Genomic DNA, 22792 nt, shown 5'->3' on the forward strand with positions numbered 1-22792 from the left:
TGTCTCTCAAATAAATAAATAAAATCTTTTGAAAAAAAAAAAAAAGAATGTCACATATGTCCCACCCAGGACTGGGGATTGGGGAGGTTGCCAGGTATCAGGCTTTGTCCTCAGCCAGCCTTCTGTTCCCTCATCAGTTACATACTTAGAGAAACAATAAATATAGTTAATATCCATCGTCTTATATAGGCATGCACACACCACACAAACATAAAAAAAAAATTTTTTTTTCCCCTTGTGATGAGAACTTTTAAGGTCTACTGTCTTGGTTTCTTGGAATTCCTTCCACTCTCCCTCCCTGTGCTGGGTGCGTGCTGATCCTGAGCTCAGAGTGGCCTCTCTTGTTTGTCCTACCAAAGCTATATCTGAAAATGCGAATCTAATTTTAGTGGCAACACCCCTTGGTGAGTGTTTCTGGAGCCACGCTAGAGGGTGGAAACATCTCGACTCCAATGACAGCTTACAGAGCCTTGCTCCCTATCTTGTGGTTCTCACGCCCCCCCCCCCTTTTCATCAGTTCCTTGCCCTGCAGTTAACGTGCCCAGCGCCTGGGCGGTTTGGAAATCTGGCTCCTGTCTGGTCTCCGGAGGTTGAGAACGGATAATAATTCACAACCAGGGACTGTGTTCGCACCCACACCCACACCAAGTACTTCTCCTAGCCTGTGGCCTGTAATAGGAATGCGTTAGGGAAAGGGCCAGGGAGCGTCTAGAAGAACCAGGCCCTTTGGAAGTCGGTGTCCTAGGAAGTAGCTTAGGAATGTGTTTGCGGATTAAACACATTCAGGCCGGGAGAGGCCCACATGGATGCAGGGCCTAACTTGGGACGGCTTGAAGGCTGCAGGCTTCGGGGCCTGGGACCTTGGTTGGCTAGGGTGTGGCTGTGTGCCACATGGTATAACCCAATCAGCATCACACACCACTTAGAACAGCATGGGGAAGTGTGGCCTGGTATGCGCAGGCCCCTTCTGCCTCTGGCCTCCACTTGCACCTTGGACAGGATGGATCACAGCCCATAGGCTTCTGGAGTATGTGGGCAAGCAGGAGCCACCTGTTCTAGGATTTCAGGAGAGTAAGATATTCCTGGAATTCAAACAAAAGATCCAAGTCATACCAGCAGATCTGTCCATGTTGCAAAGATAGCATATAGGGGCGCCTGGGTGGCTCAGTGGATTAAGCCTCTGCCTTTGGCTCAGGTCATGATCTCAGGGTCCTGGGATTGAGCCCCGTATCGGGTTTTCTGCTCAGCAGGGGGCCTGCTTCCCCTCACTCTCTGCCTACTTGTGATCTCTGTCAAACAAATAAATAAAATCTTAAAAAAAAAAAAAAAAAAAAGATAGCATATAGCCAGATTTCTAAGGCAGATGGCCCGCCATTCAGAGCCAAGAAGGGAAGTGATAGGAGCAGAAGTGACGATAAAAATGCAAATCAACAGCAAAGAATCAGTGCTTGTTTCTCTCACCTAAAGCATTCTGATGGCCAAGAGCCCCAGAGATAGAAAATAAAGATGAAAGTCTGAGATTTGTCTCTGTCTGACGCAGACATGGAACTGGCAAAGCCATTGTCCCCAGCTTCGGTCCCCATGGCCGGTCACGAGGGTTTCCTGGAGGGGCTCCACAGCTGGATGGCTTTGTTGGGCTGGAGCCATGGTGGGTCCATGCTGGTCGCAGTGGACCGCAGCCCCTCATTTGCACAGGACGGACAGCAGTGATCTCCTCCATGTGGTCTCACTGCTCTGTTCAGGGACACAAGGGTGAAGCTGGGAAGGCCAGACCTCCGGCCTGCACCTGGGCCGGCCCCCCACACCCATCTAACTTGGCTTCTGACCTGCTTTTTAACAACCCAGATTTCACCTGCAGACTGCAGCCGAGGTTTTACACTTCTCTTTACCCCTGGGAAGACCTAGCAGCACGGGCCATCATTCCCAAGTGGAGGTGGATGGCGGGGTGGGGTCCCTGCTGCCCCCGCCCCATCTCCCTACCCTGCCTCATACATGCTCTGGGTACCCTGTCCTTCCCGTGCCTCTCACCTCCCCCCACATAGTCTGGCATCCGTGCCATTCATCCTGCCATTTTTGAGGATGTCCTCCCTACACTCGGCCTCTTCGGACCTTCAGGTTTGCACTACCACTGTCACCGCATCCCCCTTTCCTGCCCACCTGGCCGGGCTACACAGGAAGGAGTCCAAGACCAATCTTCCCACGGTCCATGGTGAGGGCTCCTAATAGCAGGACTCCTTGGTGTAACCCAGCTGTCCTGTTTGAAGCAGATGGGGCAAGGCTCAGGGCCAGGCCCCAGATCTGCTCTCTGGGGATGGGGGGAGACCAGTCGAGGGAGGTACAGTGAGACCTGGGGACAGAGAACACAGCCTGGGCAGTCATGGTGCATCCCTGATCCTCGGGTGACTAGGAAGGAAGATGGTGGGTGCGGAACCTTGTAGTGGGAGCCTCATACCTTGCACTTGGGCCAGGCCCCTCAAGAGCTCTCTGGGGGAGGTTTCAGGCTGGCCAGTGACTCTGGGCTTGGTGCCTTTCAGGGAAATTGAAGGAATGGAGCCTCATCTTGTATGGCACTGCCGAGCACCCATACAACACCTTCAGCTCCCATCAGTCACGCTCTCGGATGCTGGAGCTCTCGGTCCCTGTGCTGGAGCCCCCCAAGGCTGCTCTGTCTCCACCCCAGACTGAGGTTCCTGAGGACGAAGAGGACTACACAGGTAATGAACTTGTAGCCAGAGGAAATGGCCAGGCCAGCTTCTGACTTTTGGTTTTCCACTGTGGCTCTTAAAGTGTGGGACCGTTCCTGGCAAAAGGTGGGGATTGTGACGGTGGGTCTTCCTTCTTTCCTGCAAGTTGTAATAATGATGGTAATTTGCACTCACACAGCTCCTTCCACCCACGGCTCTCCTAATATTTTACAGACCAGTAAGTATGCTTCAAACCAGTAAGTATTCTCCAACCTTCTCAGGCCGGGAAACAGAAGGTTCTATATGCCCAACCAGAACCGGGACTTGCCCCCTGGCTAGTGGGCCTCTTCCTGAGGCTCCATCTCATCCTCAAAATCTCTTGTCTCATGTCTCAGCCTCCTGACCCTCTCAAGTCCGTCCACCTTCTGTCCCTATAGCTAGAAGGTGGGAAGGATGCAGGTCTTACTAGACCCGGGAGGGTTGGGTTGAATGAACATAGCCAGGAAAGAAGCTAGCAGTCCAAGTCTTGACTGCCCTTGAGGGCTGGGATGATGGCCCAGGAGAAGGTCTCAGGACCTTATGTCAGTAGATACCAATGTCACCAAGAAGGGGTTAAGCTTCTCACAGGAAATAGAGATGCCTTGCGTGAATCCGCCTTCTCCAGCCATACCATTGTCGGGGGTGGGGGGGCTTGGCTCTGGATGTCCGGCCCCCTGCACAGAGACAGGAGCCTGGAGAATGGCTTCAGACTTCTGGAGCCACTGGGCTGGGCACAGTCGTGATTAGCATGTCAGTTTCCTTTCCCTCTGAGCCATCCCACGGTGATTTGTGAGAAACCGTATTTCTGGTTGGGCATATTTCCCTTAGCTAAATACTCCAGCTGCTTGATAAATGACGGGCGATATCTAAGGATATTGATGTTTTGAGTTATCTAATAGCTTCTGAAAAAAGAAAAGTAACAAAACAGAGAATTCCACTGATACATATCAAGCATAAATTACGGTTGATTCAATTTTAAATTTCTTCTGCCGTTCCTTTAAAATGGAGCATTGAATTATGTATGGCTAACCTGCTGTTTCCCCCTGTGATTTATAAGTGGTGGCAAGAATCAGTAATTATTAATAAAGGTCTGATTTTTTTTTTTTTTTTCTTAAAATCTGCTACTGACTAACCTTACACTATCCTGGAATCTCACAAAATAGGGTTCCCTGCGCCGCAAGTGACTTAGTGTTCCTCAAACCCAGCCTGGATAGATAGAGGGGGCATCTCCGTGGGAATAGGATGTGCTCCCGACTCTCAGGGAAGGTCCCTACAGTCTTGGGGCAAGTGAGACAGGCAGGCCAGTCACAGCCGGAAGAGCCAGAGACAGGGAAGGAGCAAGAGAGAGGTAAGATCAGGGGAATGCTGTGGTGTGGAGGTCAGTGAGAGAGAAGAGGAGGAGGGGGAGAAGAAAGGGAAGGAGGGGGTGGGGGGGGGAGGGAGCAGCCATGTTAGATACCTCCGTCAAGGGCTTGTGCAATGGGGCTGCCCATCCGTGGCTCTTGTGGAAGAAGCTGAGTCACTGATAGGCCCCAGTGCAGAAGCTCAGAGAAAGAGAGGGTGATTTTGAAGTGGCCCCATGATTATGATGAGCTTTCTGCAGTTTTAGTGGAGGTAAGGTGGGTTGAAGCAGGAGTTTGCAGGGGTGCTCACCTGGGGGGAGAAGGTTCTCAGGGATTTGGAGAACTGGCTGCAGACAGAGGTGCATGGGGATGAGGAGCACACCCTGGTGGAAGCCACTACCACCCCCCATCCCCCCACTGAGGGCCCATGCATTGGGAAGGGGTAGGGAGGTCCAAAGGAGCAGTGGTCCCGGGAGACGGCAACAGAGGGTCCTGGACAGCCCTGCACTGAGGGCCAAAGATGGGGGGCCAGTGCTCCCAGGGACAAGAGATGAAGGGCAGGAGGTGAACAAGAGGCAGAGACAGAGTCCAGCCTCCCCGACTCCTGTGACGGGTGTCTGGTGGCCTGGTCGGAGCTGGCAGGAGAACCACCCTGGCAAAGGCCGGCCCCGATGCTGACGGCCATGGTCATATTTTTAGTCAGCATTGTTCCTGGGAAGGGGGATGAGGAGGTGGCCATAGTGTTTTTCCCCGGGGCCATGGCAAGTGGAAATCCACAGTAGTGGTGGAGTCTGGGATTCCTGAAGTTAATGAAGGTATGGAAATCCAATGGAGGGGGTAGGGCTGGGAGATGGAGAGGCTGGAGGGTCACCGGGGAAGGCAGGGCAGTAGCCGCATGGCCGGGTAAGGTGCCAGGGAAACGTGAGTGGCTGCGTCCTGAAGATGGGGAGCCTGTGGTGGTGGCCTGCCTGCTGGGACATGAGCTGGAGGCCGCCGGAGAGCACCAGGTGTGCCAGTGAGGGGGGCCACCCCAGAGGCGGCTTCAGCAGGTCTGGGGGAACTTGGAGGCTGTTCCAGGTGATTCCGCATAGCCAGGGAAGCCAGGATGGTGGTGGGCCACAGGGATGGGCTTAGGCTGCTCCAGGAGAGTGGCCTTGAGGGAAGGACAGAAGGTCGTGGGAAGGAAGGGAAGCCTCAGTTTCTGGAGGGGGGGCATGTGGGCTGAAGATGGCTTGGGAGAGTGTAGTCAGCCACGCAGTGCTGAGGGGAGCCAGGAGCCCCCGAAGCCTCTGTATGGACACATTCCAGGGCAGCTCAGCGGGCACGGGGAGCTGATAATCAGGACGCATGGCATGGCCAGTGCAGCACTGTGTGGAGTCACAGTCTTGGGGCCCATCTGTGCTTACCTAGCAGAGCCAAGGCCAGGGTCACAAGCTGTCAGGAGGGCAGGCTAGACCTGCAGTGAAAGGGGTCTGTTAGTCTCGTCCGCACCTCCTGTCTGCAGTCGGCCACCCCCAGCCCCTTTCCTCCACCTCATGTCCGGTGGTTTGCCAGCGAGGTCCTAGCACACTTTTCCTGGATGACACGAAGGGCAAGGGGACAGATCGGGATATCTAGCAAGTCCTCCTGTTCCTGGATACTGGTCTAAGCACCACTTGATGAGAAGGGCCTTCTAGAACTCCAGGCGGCTTTGTAACATTTGCTGGTGGGGCTTTTTGACTTCTGGATTTTCTCCCCAAAAGATTTAAGGTAGAGATTCCAAATAACCCTGTGTCATCAGAACACCCGTAACACCATGTAGCCGGGCGACCGAGGGTAGTCAGTGCGTGAATCACGTTCCCCTCATTGTCTGGAGCCTAGGGAATATATGCTCACTCATGGAACATGCTCCAGCATTCTGAAAAAAACACGCGCCATCTTCAGAGTGATGGAGTGAGTGGGAGAAGACAGCCAAGATGACTGAGTCCAAGAACACTTCGAGAGGCGAATCTTGATATTGGGCTCTTTGAGACAACTCAAGTAGACAGCCGGAGTAGAGGGAGTTTATGGACAGTCATCTAAGCGATCTACCCTGGGCAGTGTCTTACCAAGCTATTCACCAGGGGCTGCCCACCACTGGTCAGCTAGTCCCCCGGGTCGGGTTTTGTTGCCTTCACTGTTGGATGGATCCCAGCCTTGCATGGGGCTCCCTCAGGTTATGAACCAACCTCTCCACCACAGAGGGCCACGGGAGGGAGGAAGAGGGTGAAGTCCAGTCCACATACCATGAACCAGGCCTTCCCCAAGGTTGTCCCTCTCTTGAGACATTCTAGAACATTCTGTTTGTGGATGTTTCCCAATTTCCACCCATTTTTCTTTCTTTTTTTTTTTTAAATTTATTTGACAGAGATCACAAGTAGGCAGGGAGGCAGGCAGAGAGAGGGGAAAGCAGGCTCCCCGCTGAGCAGAGAGCCCAATGCGGGGCTCAATTCCAGGACCCTGAGACCATGACCTGAGCTGAAGGCAGAGGCCCAATCCACTGAACCACCCAGGCACCCCTCCACCTATTCTTCTATTATCCATTCTCTCACCCTTTAGCCACTCAGGTGATATCGATTGGATACCTGCCCTATGCCACACACCTTTCTAGGTGCTGGGAATATAGCAATAAACAACCCTAATCCAGTCCCACCTCCCGAGGCTCCTGTCTCCCATGCCAGGATAGAGTGGGAAAATCATTCTTTCTCCTTCCTGTCCCCTGCCAATGTCCTTAAGACTGAAGACATTGTTTACTTTATCAAGCAAGACAGACCTGCTGGTTCCCTTGGATTTCTCGGGGAGAAATCACTGCGGTCCTAAAGGTCGTATCCTCGGGACCACTGCAGGAGGGGCTAGGTGCGAAGGTGCAGAGTGCAGGATTCCAGTTCCTCTGTGTACTCAGCGCTGGGGGTCATAGAAAACAAGGCAGCAGGAAGCAAGGCTCTCTGAGGCTCTCCCCCATGAATGACCTGGAAGAAGGTGGGCAGGAATCAAATCAAAGGAGAATTGACTGCACAAGAAGCCCAGCAGTCTGGAGCTGGGGAAGGAGGGGTGGGTGGGTGAGGGTAGGCTCCGTGATAAGTTTCAGGCACGGCAGGCCGAGTGCTTGAACTCAGACTGGGGGCACCGACTGCAGAGCCCTCCCCAGCCCAGCCCAGCACGAACGCAGCCTTGAAAGGGGTTCACAGTGGGACCCACAATGAAAACTTTGGAAATATCAACAACAGTAAACCTTCGGGGAGGGAAGCAAAATAAACCGGGTCTAACACTAGGAAGGTCTGCAGGCCCTTTAAGGACGAATGAAGAGGGCTTTGTGCACCTCAGCAAAGACCCATTGTGGGCGGCAGAGAATGGGGACTTTTGTCTCTGCCTGCATCCCCATGAAAACGCTGGTGGCCAGCAAATCACCTCTTCTTTGCTTCTGAACTCGCTCCCCACCCCTTCCAACAACTCAAACCTTACAGAAGGCTTTTTTTCTTCTAAAGACTCAAAAGCCTTCGTAATACCCTGCTGGGTCCCTCCCCACATGAGGAGAGTTTCTGGAGCCATTGCCCAGAGCCGGCGGACGGGGGGTCAGGGGTAAGGTAGGCGGAGGGTCCCACCACAGTGCTGTTCTTTGCATGCTGTGGTCACGTTCTTCAAGCCGGGTGAACAGGACACCTGTGGACCTGCCCCACCCGGTTCTGAGGGCACTTGACATTTCCTCCCTCCAGGCTTGCTGGAGGGCCACAGAGCTCCCTGCATGGCTCTCCATCGCAGGCCCCAGGGTCAGAATGCGGGGATTGCGGGGGACGTGGGGGAAGACAGGGTGGCCCACCGCAGAGGCCAAGAGGGAGGGAAGCGGCAAAGGTTTGCAGAAAAGGGCCCATCCCGTGCCCACTGAGGGACAGCCGCACCCCGTGGCACTAAGCTTACAGATCCATCCTGTTCCCACCAACGCACGCAGGGAATCCTCTCCACCCTTCTTGCTTAATTCCCTTCTCATCATCACTGCCTGGTGGCAGCTTCCCTCATGCCCTTGGCACCCCGTCCTGTGTTGCTTTGTCCTCCACCGTGGGAATCAGGAGAGATGGCCGGCCCCAGGATCATGACCGCCGTTGCAGGGGAGTGCCCTAAAGAACGGTGTCCTCAGGGGCGCCTGGGTGGCTCAGTGGGTTAAAGCCTCTGCCTTCGGCTCAGGTCATGATCTCAGGGTTCTGGGATCGAGTCCCGCATCGGGCTCTCTGCTCTATGGAGAGCCTGCTTCCTCCTCTCTCTCTGCCTGTCTCCCTGCCTACTTGTGATCTCTGTCTGTCAAATAAATAAATAAAATCTTTTGAAAAAAAAAAAAAAAAAAGAACGGTGTCCTCAGCCTCTCTCTTGCCATCACACCCTGCTCGGCTCATGCATCTGGGGCCCCAGATGCGTCTCCCTCTTCCTCAGACTGCCCTTGGAGTCATCAGACCCTCGGACGCTGGAGCCCAGGGCCAGGCTCAGCTCTCAGTCGTAGCCCCATTGCCTTGGGGTGGGCAGTCTTTCTAGCCCTGGTAGCCCCACCACTCTCTCGGGAAGCTTCTCCCGCCCCTCCTAGGCTGTGATGCCCTGACACAGGCTCTTAGGGGACTGCATTGGGTTGACAAGGGATCTCTCTGGGTGAATGACAATGCTTGTTTCTTTAAGGTCTGTGCCATCCGGAGTGTGGGGACAAGGGCTGTGACGGCCCCAAAGCAGACCAGTGCTTGAACTGTGTCCACTTCAGCTTGGGGAGTGCGAAGACCAGCAGGTAAAGGGCTGGGGCTTCTGACCGCATGTCCTGGAGCCCCTCAGAGGGCTACCAAGGTGACCTGTTTCCAGCTGTGCTCTTAGTCCCCCCACAGTCTGGTACCCTCCTTAAGACATCATGTCATACCGTCTCCCCCAAAAAAGGAAATCCCACGGAGATTGACCACTTTGGAATTGTATAAGTTTTAGTAACTTCTTGTCCTCATCACACAAGTAATTCATGCCCATGACAGAGAAATTACAGGGTGTGTGGCCTTAAGGTATCTGTGCTCATAAACCATCTTCTAGCCATTTTGTTAAACAGAAATGGGTCAGAGTGAGTGGACCAAGGCTCACTGCTTGGGAACTAGAGACAAATGTCATTTTAGAAGCCAGTACTGTTCAAAAAGCACCATGGGCCAGGTCTGGGGAGCTCCCACCCCCCAAGGGTCCAGTCACCGGCCTTGCAAGGCTATGGACGTGACCCGCATGGGCTCCTCGAGCTCTCAGATGCAGACACACTCACCCTGAGCCGGGCAAAGGCAGTGAGCCTGCTTGGTGTCTTTGCTCACTGCCCGTGAGACTAGCTCCCCAAGGGAGGGTGGTGAGGTTGCACCAGAGCTTAAAATTGCAAAAGTTAAATGCCATCACCCAGGTGCCACTGAACATCTCTTCTGGGGAGACTGAAAGGCAAGCCTTCCTAGGTTCTGATCCAAGTCCAGGACCCTCTCCTGCGTACTTAGGGACCTCTCTGCTGGGCTCGCCAAGTCCATGGGCGTTCAGGGTTTAACCTTCACCCTAGGGCCTTTGTTTCCCTCCGAGTTTTGCTGACTTGGGGGATGGAGGAACAGCTAGAATTTCCTCTCCAGCTAGGTGCTCTGCCTTAGCAGGACCCAGCAGGCCGCAGACTTGCAGGGCGGTGGTGTGGTCAGGTGGGAAATGTCCTCTGTGGCTTCTGTTCCCACAGGAAGTGCGTGAGCGTGTGCCCTCTGGGCTACTTTGGGGACACAACAGCAAGACGCTGTCGCCGGTGCTACAAGGGGTGTGAGACCTGTTCCGGCAGGAGCCCAACCCAGTGCCTGTCCTGCCGCCGCGGGTTCTATCACCATCAGGAGATGAACACCTGTGTGACATTCTGTCCTGCTGGATTTTATGCTGATGAAAGTAAGTGCATGTCTGTGTGCACAGGAATGATGAATCTCCTCCCCTGCTGAGCCCCCCACCCTCGGCTGGGATCCCCTCTCCTGGGAGAATTTCCCCAGGGAATCTGGCACCAGCTTATGGATCTGGTAGTTGACATTGGGAAAAAGCCCTGGCTAGGAAGAGCTGCTGAGTTGAAATCAGGATTCGAGTTCGGGCAGAAGGTTTTCAGTCCTTTAAAAACAAAGAGGAGCCTCCTGGCCAGCGTTAATTGGGCTCAGAAGAGGTGGGTTAGTCTTTGCAGCCCATCTTACAGGCAGTGGCCACACCCCTAAGAGGGGGTGATGCTTTCCTGGTCTTGCAGATGGGGGAACAAAGCTGAGAGGAGCCACCAGGCCCACAACTAGTAACGGCACAAGTGGGACTTGAACTCAGAACCATGAAACCAGGTGTCCTGCCATTCCACCAGGCCCAGGAAGGTGGGTGGATGGGCGGGGCCCTGGGGCCCAGGTTCCCATGTTCCCATGCCAGGGTTTCACCAATGCACGTCACCCCAGAAGAGGCAAAAGACAAGGTCTGGGTTAAACAGACAGAGAATAGTTCTCAAGTTCAAAGAAGCTACCGTTTTGACGTTGTCAATTTGTGTAGGTCAAAACCTTCCCACAGAGGCCCTTGCTATGTGGGAGGGATCATTGACCCGGTTTGTGATGGCATGACGGTTCTTCCTCTGGAGAAGGAGCCAGGAAATCTTTATAGACGTAAAGCCATTCAAGAACCAGAATCCCTTTAAAGGAAAAAGCTATTCTCTCGCAAGATGCATTTCACAGCCTTTGCAAACACCTGCCCTGGGCTGCCAGCCAGACCCGTTTTCCTCCATCCCCACCCTGCTCCCAAGGCAAGAATGAGCCACCCTCGTTGACCCGGTGTCTTCCCTGAGCACCTGCTGCATGTGTGTAATGCCCCCCTTGGGGCCCCAGGAGGAGGCACAGACGTGTAGCAAGCAGCCCTGAGCTTCCAGGCCCAGACGCCAGGTGGCGATGATGAGGCGCTGGGAGAAACGACCAGATCAGAACAGGCGGAGGCTCCTGGGGTTTGCCTTGACCCAGCATTTCCCCAGGAGGTGTGCTGGGTGTCCTAGATGTATGTCTTAGTCTTTGTAACTACCAAGTTTTTGATAAGGTCCCCTATGAAGGCACCAGAGGGCAGCTCTGAGGCCTCTTTAGGCTCCAACTCTGTCATTTTGCACACACCCCCCCACCCCCTCCACACACCCCCCACTTTCCTCCAAAGCCTGGAGGTCGTGCAAGAGCCTTAATTTACTCCAGAAGGGAGAGGAGAGAGACCTGTGATCCCACACGGGGGCCTGCGGTCTGGACATGGCCTCTGGCTGTTTGATCACTCCATCACTGCTCCTGGGGGCTGACACAGGGGACACACTGTTCTACCAAGCCTGCTTTGAAATGCCAGAGTCTTCTTTGTCCAGGATTGATTCACGTCTCTGCTTCTTCTCTTCTGCTCATCTTCTTTTTCTCCAGGTCAGAAGAATTGCCTGAAATGCCACCCAAGCTGTAAAAAGTGCGTTGATGAACCAGAAAAATGTACTGTGTGTAAAGAAGGATTCAGGTAAGCCCGTCCCTTCAGACCCGAGTGTCAGAAACTGAGTGTGTATGCTTTTTTGTTGTTTGTTTCTGTCACTGGCTTACCAAGTTTGGGCAACTTTTTCCTAAAAGATAAAAGCAGAGGCCCAAAACCCTTGAGGGTAAAGATTCTGAGTCTGTAGGAACCAGAGTTCCACTTGGAGACTGATGTTTAAGAACAGAAAGTTAGGGGGCGTCAGGGTGGCTCTGTCGGTTAAGCATCTGCCTTCCGGTTCAGGTCACCATCCCGGGGTCCTGGGAGGGAGCCCCGCATGGGACTCCCTGCTCAGCAGGAAGCCTGCTTCTCCCTCTGCCTCTGACCCTCTGGCTCCTTGTGCTCACTCTCTCTCTCTCCAAATAAATAAATAGAAATCTTTACAAAATAAATAAAATAAAATAATAAAATAAAAAGTTAGGGGAAAGGTAAAATCTCTACCTTTTATGCAGTACTTGGGGAGCTGGTGAGGGCACCCCTACCATATAAAGTGGGCCGGCTGCTGGAAAGGTGAGGAGCTCCCATCTTTAGATACCAGTAAGGGTATCCACTCCCATGCCTCTCTCCCAGTCTGGGCAAGGGCTTGGGGGGCATTGCAAAGCCCACCCTCCCTCCTCTCCATTCTCTGCCTTTTCTCTTTCTCTCTCTCTTCTCTTTTTTTTCCCAGCTCTGGTATCTGCTTCCTGCTCTGGGAGCTTGCCTCCAGAGGATGCTTTTTTAGATTCCTGGTTTTCCCTCTCCCACCGAGCTCAGCACACATCTGCTGTAAAAACATTTTGCTGAGTTAATGATTTTTATTGGAATCTATTGAAATGTTTGTTTAGCCCATTGAATGCAACCACATTGCATTGAATGCAACCAAATATACATTACCTGTTCCTCCCAGTTACTGTCTAGCTTAGGAAACATTCTGTTGGAAACTGTGCTGTAAAACACTCCCATAGTCCAGGGACTAGAAGAACCAGGGTCTCGTTATGGAAGAAAGGGAAGCATGGAGGGGGGATCGGTGCTTCCCCCCCCCCCCCTGCAGTATGGCCCAGGAATCACGGGAGCTCCCATTAAAATGCAGATTATGACCTCGCAGCTCCCAGGAGAGGAGGGTGTTGCCAGGACTGGGATTCCCCAGTAGAGCTGAATGTTTCTGGAGTAGGAACTGATAAGAGAAATTGTACAAGCCCTTGTTCCAGGTGCTGTCACCAATAATGCCTCATTTAAATCTTCACGGCAACCTAGGATGTGGGTAGTATATTTTTTAAGATTTTACTTATTTGTTTGAGAGAGAGAGAGATAGAGAGAGCATAGCAGTGGGAGGAGCAGAGGGAGAAGCAGGCTCCCCGCTCAGCGGGGGGCATGATGTGGGCTTCACCATCCCAAGACCCTGAGATCAGGACCTGAGCCCAAGGCAGATGCTTAACTGAGCCACCCAGACGCCCCTAGGATATTGATAATACTGCTCCCATTTTACTCACTGGGGAGTTCGCCCAGGAAGTGCTGCCTTCATGAGGTTTCCCTTAGCCTGCCCTTACTCTTCCAGATCAGGGAGAGGAAGATCGGGAGAGAAGAGGGTCCACGGCCTAAGCTCCCAGGACTCTGGGGAGAGGAAAAGGAAGCAGGACCCCCAGAGTCACACATCATATCTGTGGTCCTGTAAACGTGTTAGGCGGACGAGGCAGGATTAACAGTGGAAGGATGAAGTGGTCAAGGAAGGAGGTCCCCAAAGGGAGCGGTGGCGTTGAGCTGGTGGCCACAGCTGGGGGGCCTGGAACTGGGAGCTATGCTAATCATCTCCCTCCTGGGCTGGGCTGGGCTGACACCCAGGCAGGTGTCAGCAGTTGGGGACTGCGGGGGAGGCTCTGTGGATCCAATTCCTTTAGACCTTGCTTCCTGACTTGGGAGCACTGGAGGACTCCCAGGGAAAGAGGAGGTCAGCTGCTCAGGTGAGGAATAGGTTCATGGACAGAAAGTCCCTGCCAAGGAGGAACCACATGGATGGAAGCAGCGGTTCCTGGTGTGACAAGCATTCAGAGGGGCACGCAAACTCGGAAAACATCGTCAGCCATAATCCACAGAAAGCTTCCTTTTATTGCCCAATATCCTTTTAAGCTGTGGCTTCAAATCATCGCTGTCACGTTAAAGCAGTGAGAGCCGCCGAGCTGCTGATTCGCGGCCATCCATCTCTTTAAGGGATAAATGCAGGAAGCTTTCGAGGGGAGACATCAGTTACTAAGCACTTGATTTAACTGCCAGTCTCGGGCGCCCTGGAGTCCCGGAGTGGGCACCCGCCGTGGATGCAGGGAGGCTTCCGGACCCCTTGGCTTCTCCCCACGAAACATAGGATTCTCTGAATCTCGCCAACATGCCAGAGCCCTTGTCCCCTGTGCCTGGTGGCACACAGCTTATAGTGTGCACATCCAACACAGTGGAATCTTGCGAAGTGAGGAAATCCCCATAGCAGACACACTACCGTGTGCCAGACAGCCGTCTCGCGAGCCTTGGTTCATCTAATTTAAGCCAAGCTTGTCCCAGTGCATAGGAGAAGAGACAGGTGAGGGGACAGGCGATGCTGGCTTACCCCGGGTCGTGGTGGCAGAGCTAGGAAGTGGCCAGGGCAGGGTCCCAGAGTGGGCAGTCAAGCTCGAGAGACGATTCCAGAATCCACACACTTGGCTGCATGACGAGGTGAGACAGAGAGGCAGGAACCGTATCAGGTGGGGCCTGTCCAGTCCCAGGAGTGGATTTTATGTCCAGATCCTCACGAGGCACCGAAGGTTTCAAGCAAGGCAGAGGCAGGCGTAGGTCGGGCTCTCAAAACCCATCTGGCCACCACCACCCAAAGGTACACATCATCAGCACTCACACTTTGCCACGGTGGGCTGGGACCGGCCAGACTGAGTCAGCTCGCCACCAGGGGGGACCCACACAAGCTCATTTTCTCCTCTCCAGATTTGGCTTCCAGTTTGGTTCATGAGCCATCACAGACCAAGAGAGAGCCCAGGGACTCAGCCCCAGGGATTTGGGGAAGGAGCCCGGGGCTTCCGGCGGGGGGGGCGGGGCAGGTCTGGGGCATCCCTTCCTGGGGGACCTCCGGCTGGCTTCGGACCACTCTTTCCCTGCTTTCATTAGCTTGGAACCTCAAGCGGCACAAAGATCCATGCTTTAGCAACTTTCCTTTCCTCTCATGAAAGGTGATTGAGAGATTGTAATTTCATTAGAATTTTGGAAGGGGGGGGAGCCTGGGTGGCTCAGATGGTTAAGCAGCTGCCTTTGGCCCAGGTCATGATCTCAGGGTCCTGGACTCCAGCTCCGCATCACATTGGGCTCCCTGCTCAGCCGGAAGCCTGCTTCTCCCTTTCTCTCTGCCTGCCTGCCTCTGCCTACCTGTGATCTCTCTATCTGTCAAATAAAGAAATAAAATCTTAAAAAAATTTCGGGAGGGATATGAAAACACACCTTTTTTTTTTTTTTTTCTTTCAACAGCTTTGCACGGGGCAGCTGCATTCCAGACTGTGAACCGGGCACCTACTTTGATTCTGAGCTAATCAGATGTGGGGAATGCCATCACACCTGCCAGACCTGTGTGGGTGAGTTCACGGCCTGCAGGGGCCTCGATTTTGCTATGCCAGATGGTTGGAGCATGGGTCACTGACTCTGGGTGAACTGTCTTGAAGCTAGGAAAACCCTAAGACTCCCTGGGCTTCACTGGGTATTGCAACATTCAATCACAGGGGCCCTTGCAGAGGATGGGGTTGGGAGAAGAGGGGGAAATTAGTATTTAATGGGTACAGAGTTTCAGTTGGAGGAGTTGAAAGAGTTCTGGAGATGGATGGTGGGGACGGTATTTCATGCCACTGAACCATACCCTTAGAAATGGTTACTATGGGAAATTTGATGTTCTGTTCCTTTCCTTTGCTATTTTAAAAATTCAAAATAAAGAAAACCTGTTAGACCTCAGTTTGAGTGAGCCAGCCTGGATCTCCCGGCATGAGAAGCCCAGCCAGGCTGTGCATGCTCTGGGGACCGGGGAGGGATGCTAAGTCCTCAGGAACTGCTCTTTGCCTGGGGCCCGGGCCTCCCCTCAGAAAGGCAAGGCTATAAATTTAGCTTCAGAGAAGAGGGGGCAGAAAGTGAAGGAAGCCTTCTCAAAACACAGCCTGCCTTCCTGGTACCTAGCTTCTCTTATTTTGAACATTTTATTCAAAGAGGAAAAGGCTTCTATAAACAACTTTATGTGTATTATAATTCCCCACAAAGATGATAGCACAGATGTCTCCCAGGCACTGTTTTTATGCAGAAAAGCCGAGAATGGGTTCGTTTTATGGGGTTTTCTGTTGCAGAGTTATTTGCACTAGATGTTGAAGTGCATTATGAGTTTGTGGGCTCGGATACACTTCAGGTTAAGTCTTCTCCTCCCAACCCAGCCCTGAGCAGGAGCGGCACAGCCCCCACTTCCCATCCCGCACCGCACCCCCCAGCAGCCACGGGAGCTCTGTGTGGGCATCAGCTGTGCTCTCCAGGTGTGGACATGCCACAAGAAGCTGGGCTATGATCAAGGCCAGCACCCCAAAGCCTACAGGGGATGTGTCCTCCGGGGACAACCCCACAGCAGCGGGAGCTCGGCATGTGGAAGTATCCTCCACCCCCCACCTGACCCCCGCAGTTCAGCTTTTTTTCCTACCCATTTGCTCTCTTATTTTTTTGCTTTCATGTTTATTCTTTGTTTTCTTTGTCTCCTCGTTTAGTCCAGGTTGATTAAGGAGCATTGCCGATGTCACTTATTGAAATTTCATAGTCACCCGTAATCCATAAAATTCAGAAATGTGCCTTTACACCGCTTTTGATTTCAATAATTGGATTAACTTTTCTTTCTCCGCGTCCCCAGACTGCCTGTTGGCAAACAGCTTTGTAGAGATGCTCATAGTCTCTCTCATCTCATCAGGATGACTTCTCTGTCCCTTCAGGCATTGAATTCAATGGCGTGCAGGGCTAAGGCTGTCTGGTGGTGGGAGGGGGGTGTCTCTCTACCTGCATGTGCCTGCCTGCCTGGCTTCTTTCTAAGCTCCTAAGATGCATGCATCCAATCCCTGGCAGCTGCTCGGAAGAGGACCTGCTTCTCTACTCTGAGTGGTCTAGAGGTTTCTTTGCTCCCTGTCAAATGTGAGTCTGTGTCTGGAAGTTGCTGTTCTCAGCTGTCAGCTCCCCTCCTCCTGGAGGCCCCTGGCCCACCTAGCCTTCCCCTCCCTGCCCCAACTCAGTGATCGCTGCTGCCCATCCCTGATACAGAGGCCTAAGCATGATCATGGGGAGGGTTGTGGTCAGGGACAAGTGCAGGGTGGGACATGGTGGCATCTGTCTCCACCCGGGGCTGGCAGTGCCCCAGGGCATTTGAACAAGCCTCTTGCATATTCCTGGTGCAAATACTGAGAGTCCTGGTACAGAGGATGTGACTCCTTAGGGTTGCCTGCCAGCTGTGGGTTGCTGTAGAGGACCCAAGGGACAGGGAGGTGCCTGGCTCAGCTTGTTCCCAGTTGGGACATGGCCCATTGGTCAGGACTGCGCAGCTGGTAAAGCATATGCATGACAAGTTGAGCGGTGGTGCCTCAGGTCCGTGTGAGGGTCGGCCGCCACTCATGGGCATCCCTTCCTCAAGCCTAAGTGAGAAGGACATGAAATAGTAGATCCCAGCTCCATGACAGCTGGAGAGAGAGATCGCAGAAGCAAGGAAAGCATGTTATATGTTATACCCTTAATGGCACATTTTACCTGCGTTTGGAACAAGGACCCCACATGTTCACTTTGTAGTAGACCGAACAAATGATATATTGGGTCCCGAGTAAGCAAACCCCATCTTAGGGTGAGGATCTGGGGGTGCTTTTCAAGTGTCTGAAACCTGCAGAGACTTGTGACTGCATAGAATCCTTAAGAGACTTTGGGTTCTAAAGTTCATAGATTGTGGTAATTGTGAAAATGGTCAGTCCTGAAAATTGGTGTTTAATCAGCTTTTTTATCATTGCGGCAAACTATCCTTATCAAGTTTGCCATCTGAACTGTTTTTAAGTGTATGCTTCCATGATATTAAGTACATTCACGTCGTTCCTCTCCACCATCCATCGCCAGAACTACTTCCTCTTCCCCCTCTGAGTGTGCTTCATTCCCTTTGAAGTTTAGTAAATTGAACTTTTATCTAAATACAATTGACCTGTGGGGCACCTGGGTGGCTCAGTTGGTTGGGCGACTGCCTTCGGCTCAGGTCACGATCCCAGAGTCCCGGGATCGAGTCCCGTGTCAGGCTCCCAGCTCCATGGGGAGTCTCCTTCTCCTTCTGACCTTCTCCCCTTTCAGGCTCTCTCTCTCTCTCAAATAAATAAATCTTTAAAAATAAATAAATAAATACAATTGACCCTTGAACAATGTGGGTTTGACCTGCATGGGTCCACGTAGACACTGATTTTTTTTTTCAATACATACAGTAGAGTAAATATATTTTTTCTTCCTTTTTTTTAAAAGGATTTTATTTATTTATTTGACAGAGAGATATCACAACTAGGCAGAGAGGCAGACAGAGAGAGAGAGAGGGGGAAGCAGGCTCCCCGCTGAGCAGAGAGCCCGATGTGGGGCTTGATTCCAGGACCCTGAGATCACGACCTAAGCTGAAGAGCTGAAGGCAGAGGCTTAACCCACTGAGCCACCCAGGCGCCCCTCCTTATGATTTTCTTAGTAACATTTTCCTTGTGTAGCTAAATTTATTCTAAGAATGCGGTATATAATATGTATAATGTACACAATATGTGGTAATTGTTTATGTTATCAGAAAGGCTTCTGGCCAATAGTAGGCACTTAGTAGTTAAGTTTTGGGGGAATCCAAAGTTATATGCAGATTTCTGACATCACGGGGGGTTGGTGCCCCAAACCCTGTTGGTCAAGGACAACTACACAAACACAAACGAGTGTTCTCTCCCACCACAGAAGCTCCTTAGGCATCAAGGAGCCTAATGACTAAGATAAGAGAATGTGGGTAACAGTGTTCAGCGGGGGAGGCCCCAGCAGGGACAGCCATAGGGACCGCGCATCTCCTGAGGCGCTGGGCTTCCAAGGGCCAAATGGCCAATGCCAGATGCTCCCTAAAGATAAGTGATGGCGGGGGTGCGGAGGCAGAGTACAGTCTTCCATCTAGAATGACATAATGTAACTGGACAGAAACCCTACACGTCTGCAGGGCATTGTGGTGAAGGAAGGAGGATATCCCATGTGGACACTGTGGGTGGGTGGGTGGTGTTCATTATGGAACCCCCCCTCCCCCACCAAAGGCTCCTGCTTCTGCATCCCGCTCTCAATGCTGGATGAGCTCAGAATTCCCTTCCAGGCGGAAAGCTGTGGTTCTAAGCGATGAAACCAGCTGCCAGAGCACTGAAACTTGGGGCCAGTGGGACCATGCAGCAGACCCCTGTCTCTATGGGGGTCTTCTCTTGACACAGCCAAGAGGGCCCTTCTAAGTCCAGGAACAGCTCCAGGAAGAGAGCCAGAGGTCACTGCCTTAGCTGCCAGGCCTTGACCAAAGAACACAGTGGAATTAGAGGAGGAAGTTTAACAAGGGACTATGATCACCAGAAGCATCTAAGATTACTTCCTCCCCATGTTCAACCCCCTAAGCTATCAGCCAGGGACCACCTCACTGCCTCTGACACCCCATCAGGGGCTCCTCAGCGACATTTGGCACAGAGTAGACTCCAGAGCTTACTGGTTGTTAAATGAGTGACTGACGGATAGACAGATAGCAATTTCTTCATTCTGGACCAACATCTGCCACAGGCTGATGAGTCTGCTCGGGTTGAGCTGCAGGTTCTCCCTCTGGACTCTTGGTCCATCCTTCTGAGCTTTGGTCTCTTGGGGTTGCCACTCCCTACTCTGTAAGCCCTTAGTTGTTTGCTCTCTGTGGTCAAAAATGGCCTGGTTGTCCACACCGACTGCCTGTCTACACCATCCCACCAAAATCTCTTCCTTCACTTTTCCCACTTCCACACGGTCATCCATCCCAGAGAAATAGGCGAGCCACCAATGTGAGCCACTGATATGGTGTTACATTTTCTAGAAAAACAGGCAGAAGTAAGGCTAATAGCGTATCTTATTTAACCCAGTGTCCCTAAGATATTATCATTTCAACAAATAATGAACATAAAAAATCAGCACTTTTTCATGCCGTTGTTATGCGAAGCATTTGGAATCCAGCATATGGATTCCACGCTTGCAGTAGGTCTCTGTTTGGTACAGACACACTTTAAGTGCTCCAAATTATACAGGGCTGCCACCAGCAAAAAGAAGCAAGACCAAGGGCTCTTGGCAAGGAAACGTTTGGAGTCAGGGCCATCAGATATGGCCCAGACGGTGGGAATTATGCTGAGCTAGCTCATGCCTCCACGTCCCTCCCTGTGAAATGGGGATGTGGGCGAGGATGGCCTGGGGCAGGCAGAAAGTGAGCAGCTGGGAACCCTAGCTGCGGTGGTGGACGTGGGCCATCTGGACCATTCCCCAGGTCCCCAGGGCACCGTGCTAGGCCCGGAACATGGTCATGGGCAGGCCGTCCCTGACATCTGCTTCTGTCCCGTACCCCTACCAGGGCCCAGCAGAGAAGAATGTATTCACTGTGCGGCAAACTTCCACTTCCAAGACTGGAAATGTGTGCCAGCCTGTGGCGAAGGCTTCTACCCAGAGGAGATGCTGGGCTTGCCCCATAAAGTGTGCCGAAGGTACGCAGTCCTTTCAGATGGTCTTCCTGGCTCAGACCAGGATTGCTGGGGAATGAGTGGGGCTCCTGGGTGGCTCAGTTGCTTAAGCACCCCACTCTAGATTTTGACTCAGGTCATGATCTCAAGTTTGTGAGATCAAGCACCCCCATTGGGCTCCACACTCAGCAAAAAGTCTGCTTAAGAGTCTCTCTCTCCCTCTCCCTTTGCCCCTCCCCCTGCCCTTTCTCTTCTCTCAAATAAATAAATAAATGTAGGGGCTCCTGGGTGGCTCAGTCAGTTAGGCATCTGCCTTTGGCTCAGGTCATGATCCCAGAGTCCTGGGAACGAGTTCCACATCAGGCTCCTGCTCAGCAGGGACCTGCTTCTCTCTCTGCCTCTGCCTGCCTCTCCCCCTGCTTGTGTGCTCTCTCTTTCAGTCTCTGACAAAGAAATAAATAAATCTTTAAAAATAAATAAATAAATCTTTAAAAGAATAAACATAAAAAAAAAGATTGCCGGGGAATGGTGGTTCCCTGTGCCAGCAAAGGGAGCTTCCCTGGGGCTGGGGGAGGGTGCCACATCACATCACTGCAGAGGGAGCTGTAGGTACGGCGGGGGTACCGGAACCCATTTAGAGTGGAGGGACCCCTGTAGTTGGTGATTGCTAAGGTCACAAGTTTATTGGTGGCTTTCATTCCTTTGTTCATTTAATGAATTTTGAGTGCCTGGAGCTCTGTTGCTGGGTCAGGGCACGAGGCAGAGTAACAAGGTGCCTGTCTGCCGATACTCATGCCGCCTTGGCAACCCCCACGGGAGCTCCTCCTGTGCTACAGCCCCAGATGCATTCACACTGGTGGTAATTAAGGAAACCATGGGTTGGGCTTCATTTGTGGATTTTTTTTTTTCATTTTACATTAGATAGAGAAAATTTAGGTCTAGACCATGTCCTCATTCTAAAGCCATCCCCTACGCAGTCAGTGAATGTAGATTGTAACTCCCTCTCCTTTTCACGTGTGTCTGTGTAGTGCACCGTTCTTGTTTGATGGCTTCTAGCCCTGTAGTGTTCCTTACCTTTCTCAATGGACATGAGCAGTGGAAGAAGAAGCCATTTCTTGGGTGTCCTCTTGTCTTGCTGAATAGTTATTGCCTTTTCCTCAGGACTTTATAACCTAGATCCCCAGACAGTCAGGGCAGCCTGTCTTGTTCAGGGTGAGAGCAATAATGAGATGTTGCAAGGTGGCCTTGATGATAATGATGGTGGGGGTGGGGGAGGGGCTTTCCTTCTGAAATAAACTCAAAACTAGGGAGCCCTGGAGACACATAGTACAGCTTGTCTGAGGAGACCTTGCCCTGTCTTTCAGCTCACAGCTGGGAACCCACAATGGAATTGGCTCCCCGGGCTGTGTTTGAGAACTGCTCTGGGTTCTAATGTATTTTCTTAAAATAAAAACAAGCAGGGCACCTGGGTAGCTCAGTCAGTTAAGCACCTGCCTTTGGATCAGGTCAGGGTCCTGGGATCCTGGGATTGAGCCCTGAATTGTCTTCTCTGCTAGGCAGGAAGTCTGCTTCTCCTTCTGCCTCTGCATGCTGCTCCCCCTGCTTGTGCTTTCTCTCTCTCTGTCAAATAAGTAAATAAAATATTTTTAAAAAACCAAAAACAAAACAAAAAAAAAGCAAATAAACAAAAGAACCTACAGTCACCCAATGAGAGACTACAAAGTCCTTGTGCTTTTTGGACTCGCAGTAGTAGTTCCCGAGGGGTTATGTATCTAGATAGGGGTCAGCCCGCTCATTTGAGCTGGTTTGAAATAGGAATCTTGCCACCTTCACCCATCCTTGCTGAGTCCTGCGTAGCATCCTCAGCATGGGTGTCTGAAGTAAACCTTTCATTTTAACCAGCCCGCTGGTTCAACGATAATTACACTAAGTATGGCAGCCCAGGGAGAATGTGGAATTAAACAATGATAATCACTTCCATTTGTCAGACGCCCAGGATCCCACAGGATGCTGGGCATCCCCATGACCGTGGCCACCCACATCCCACGGGGCACCCAGAAACTATGGCCTCCCCAGCCCAGGAGGCAAGAATTAGGGAGCCCCCCCACCCTGAGCCCCTCCTTGACATCAGAAGACAGCAGCATCTGGGTGCTCACCTCCACAGGAGGGAAAGCTTTCAGCCCCAGAAGAGAGACCAGTGTTGGGGCTCATACAGCAGATCTTGGATATACACCCCCAGGGGAAGCCCCACACAAGGTGCTGAGGGGGTGAAATGCCGGCCTTTCAGGAATCGTCCGTCTTCAGAGTGCCATGGCTCCAAACACCCCTTCTGCTTGGATTCCTCCTGAAGGAAGAGCAGTCTTGGTCTGCTGGGTGATGCAGGGCATCTCCCCACTCAGGCGCCAGCAACTTTTAGGATTTGGCCTCCTGCAGGCCCCAGGGTGCTGCGAGGTACCGGGCCTACCCCCGGCTGGTGGGC

General features: G+C 52.4%; 1 protein-coding gene across 3 annotated transcripts in view; it reads left to right on the forward strand.

The window, feature by feature from the left end:
* Positions 1-22792, forward strand: part of PCSK6 (proprotein convertase subtilisin/kexin type 6) — a 178549-nt gene that overhangs the window by 150182 nt on the left and 5575 nt on the right. For 2 of the 3 annotated variants that reach the window (XM_082736643.1, XM_082736645.1), the window contains 7 exons: positions 2535-2714; positions 2884-2922; positions 8744-8846; positions 9792-9988; positions 11500-11587; positions 15074-15177; positions 20208-20337. In XM_082736643.1, the coding sequence (XP_082592769.1) occupies positions 2535-2714; positions 2884-2922; positions 8744-8846; positions 9792-9988; positions 11500-11587; positions 15074-15177; positions 20208-20337 (841 nt within the window). The remainder of the gene's footprint in view (positions 1-2534; positions 2715-2883; positions 2923-8743; positions 8847-9791; positions 9989-11499; positions 11588-15073; positions 15178-20207; positions 20338-22792) is intronic. The other variant, XM_082736644.1, reaches the window with a different exon arrangement.

Source organism: Mustela nivalis (assembly GCF_964662115.1).
Source record: "Mustela nivalis genome assembly, chromosome: 6".
In the NCBI taxonomy this organism is placed as follows: Eukaryota; Metazoa; Chordata; class Mammalia; order Carnivora; family Mustelidae; genus Mustela; species Mustela nivalis.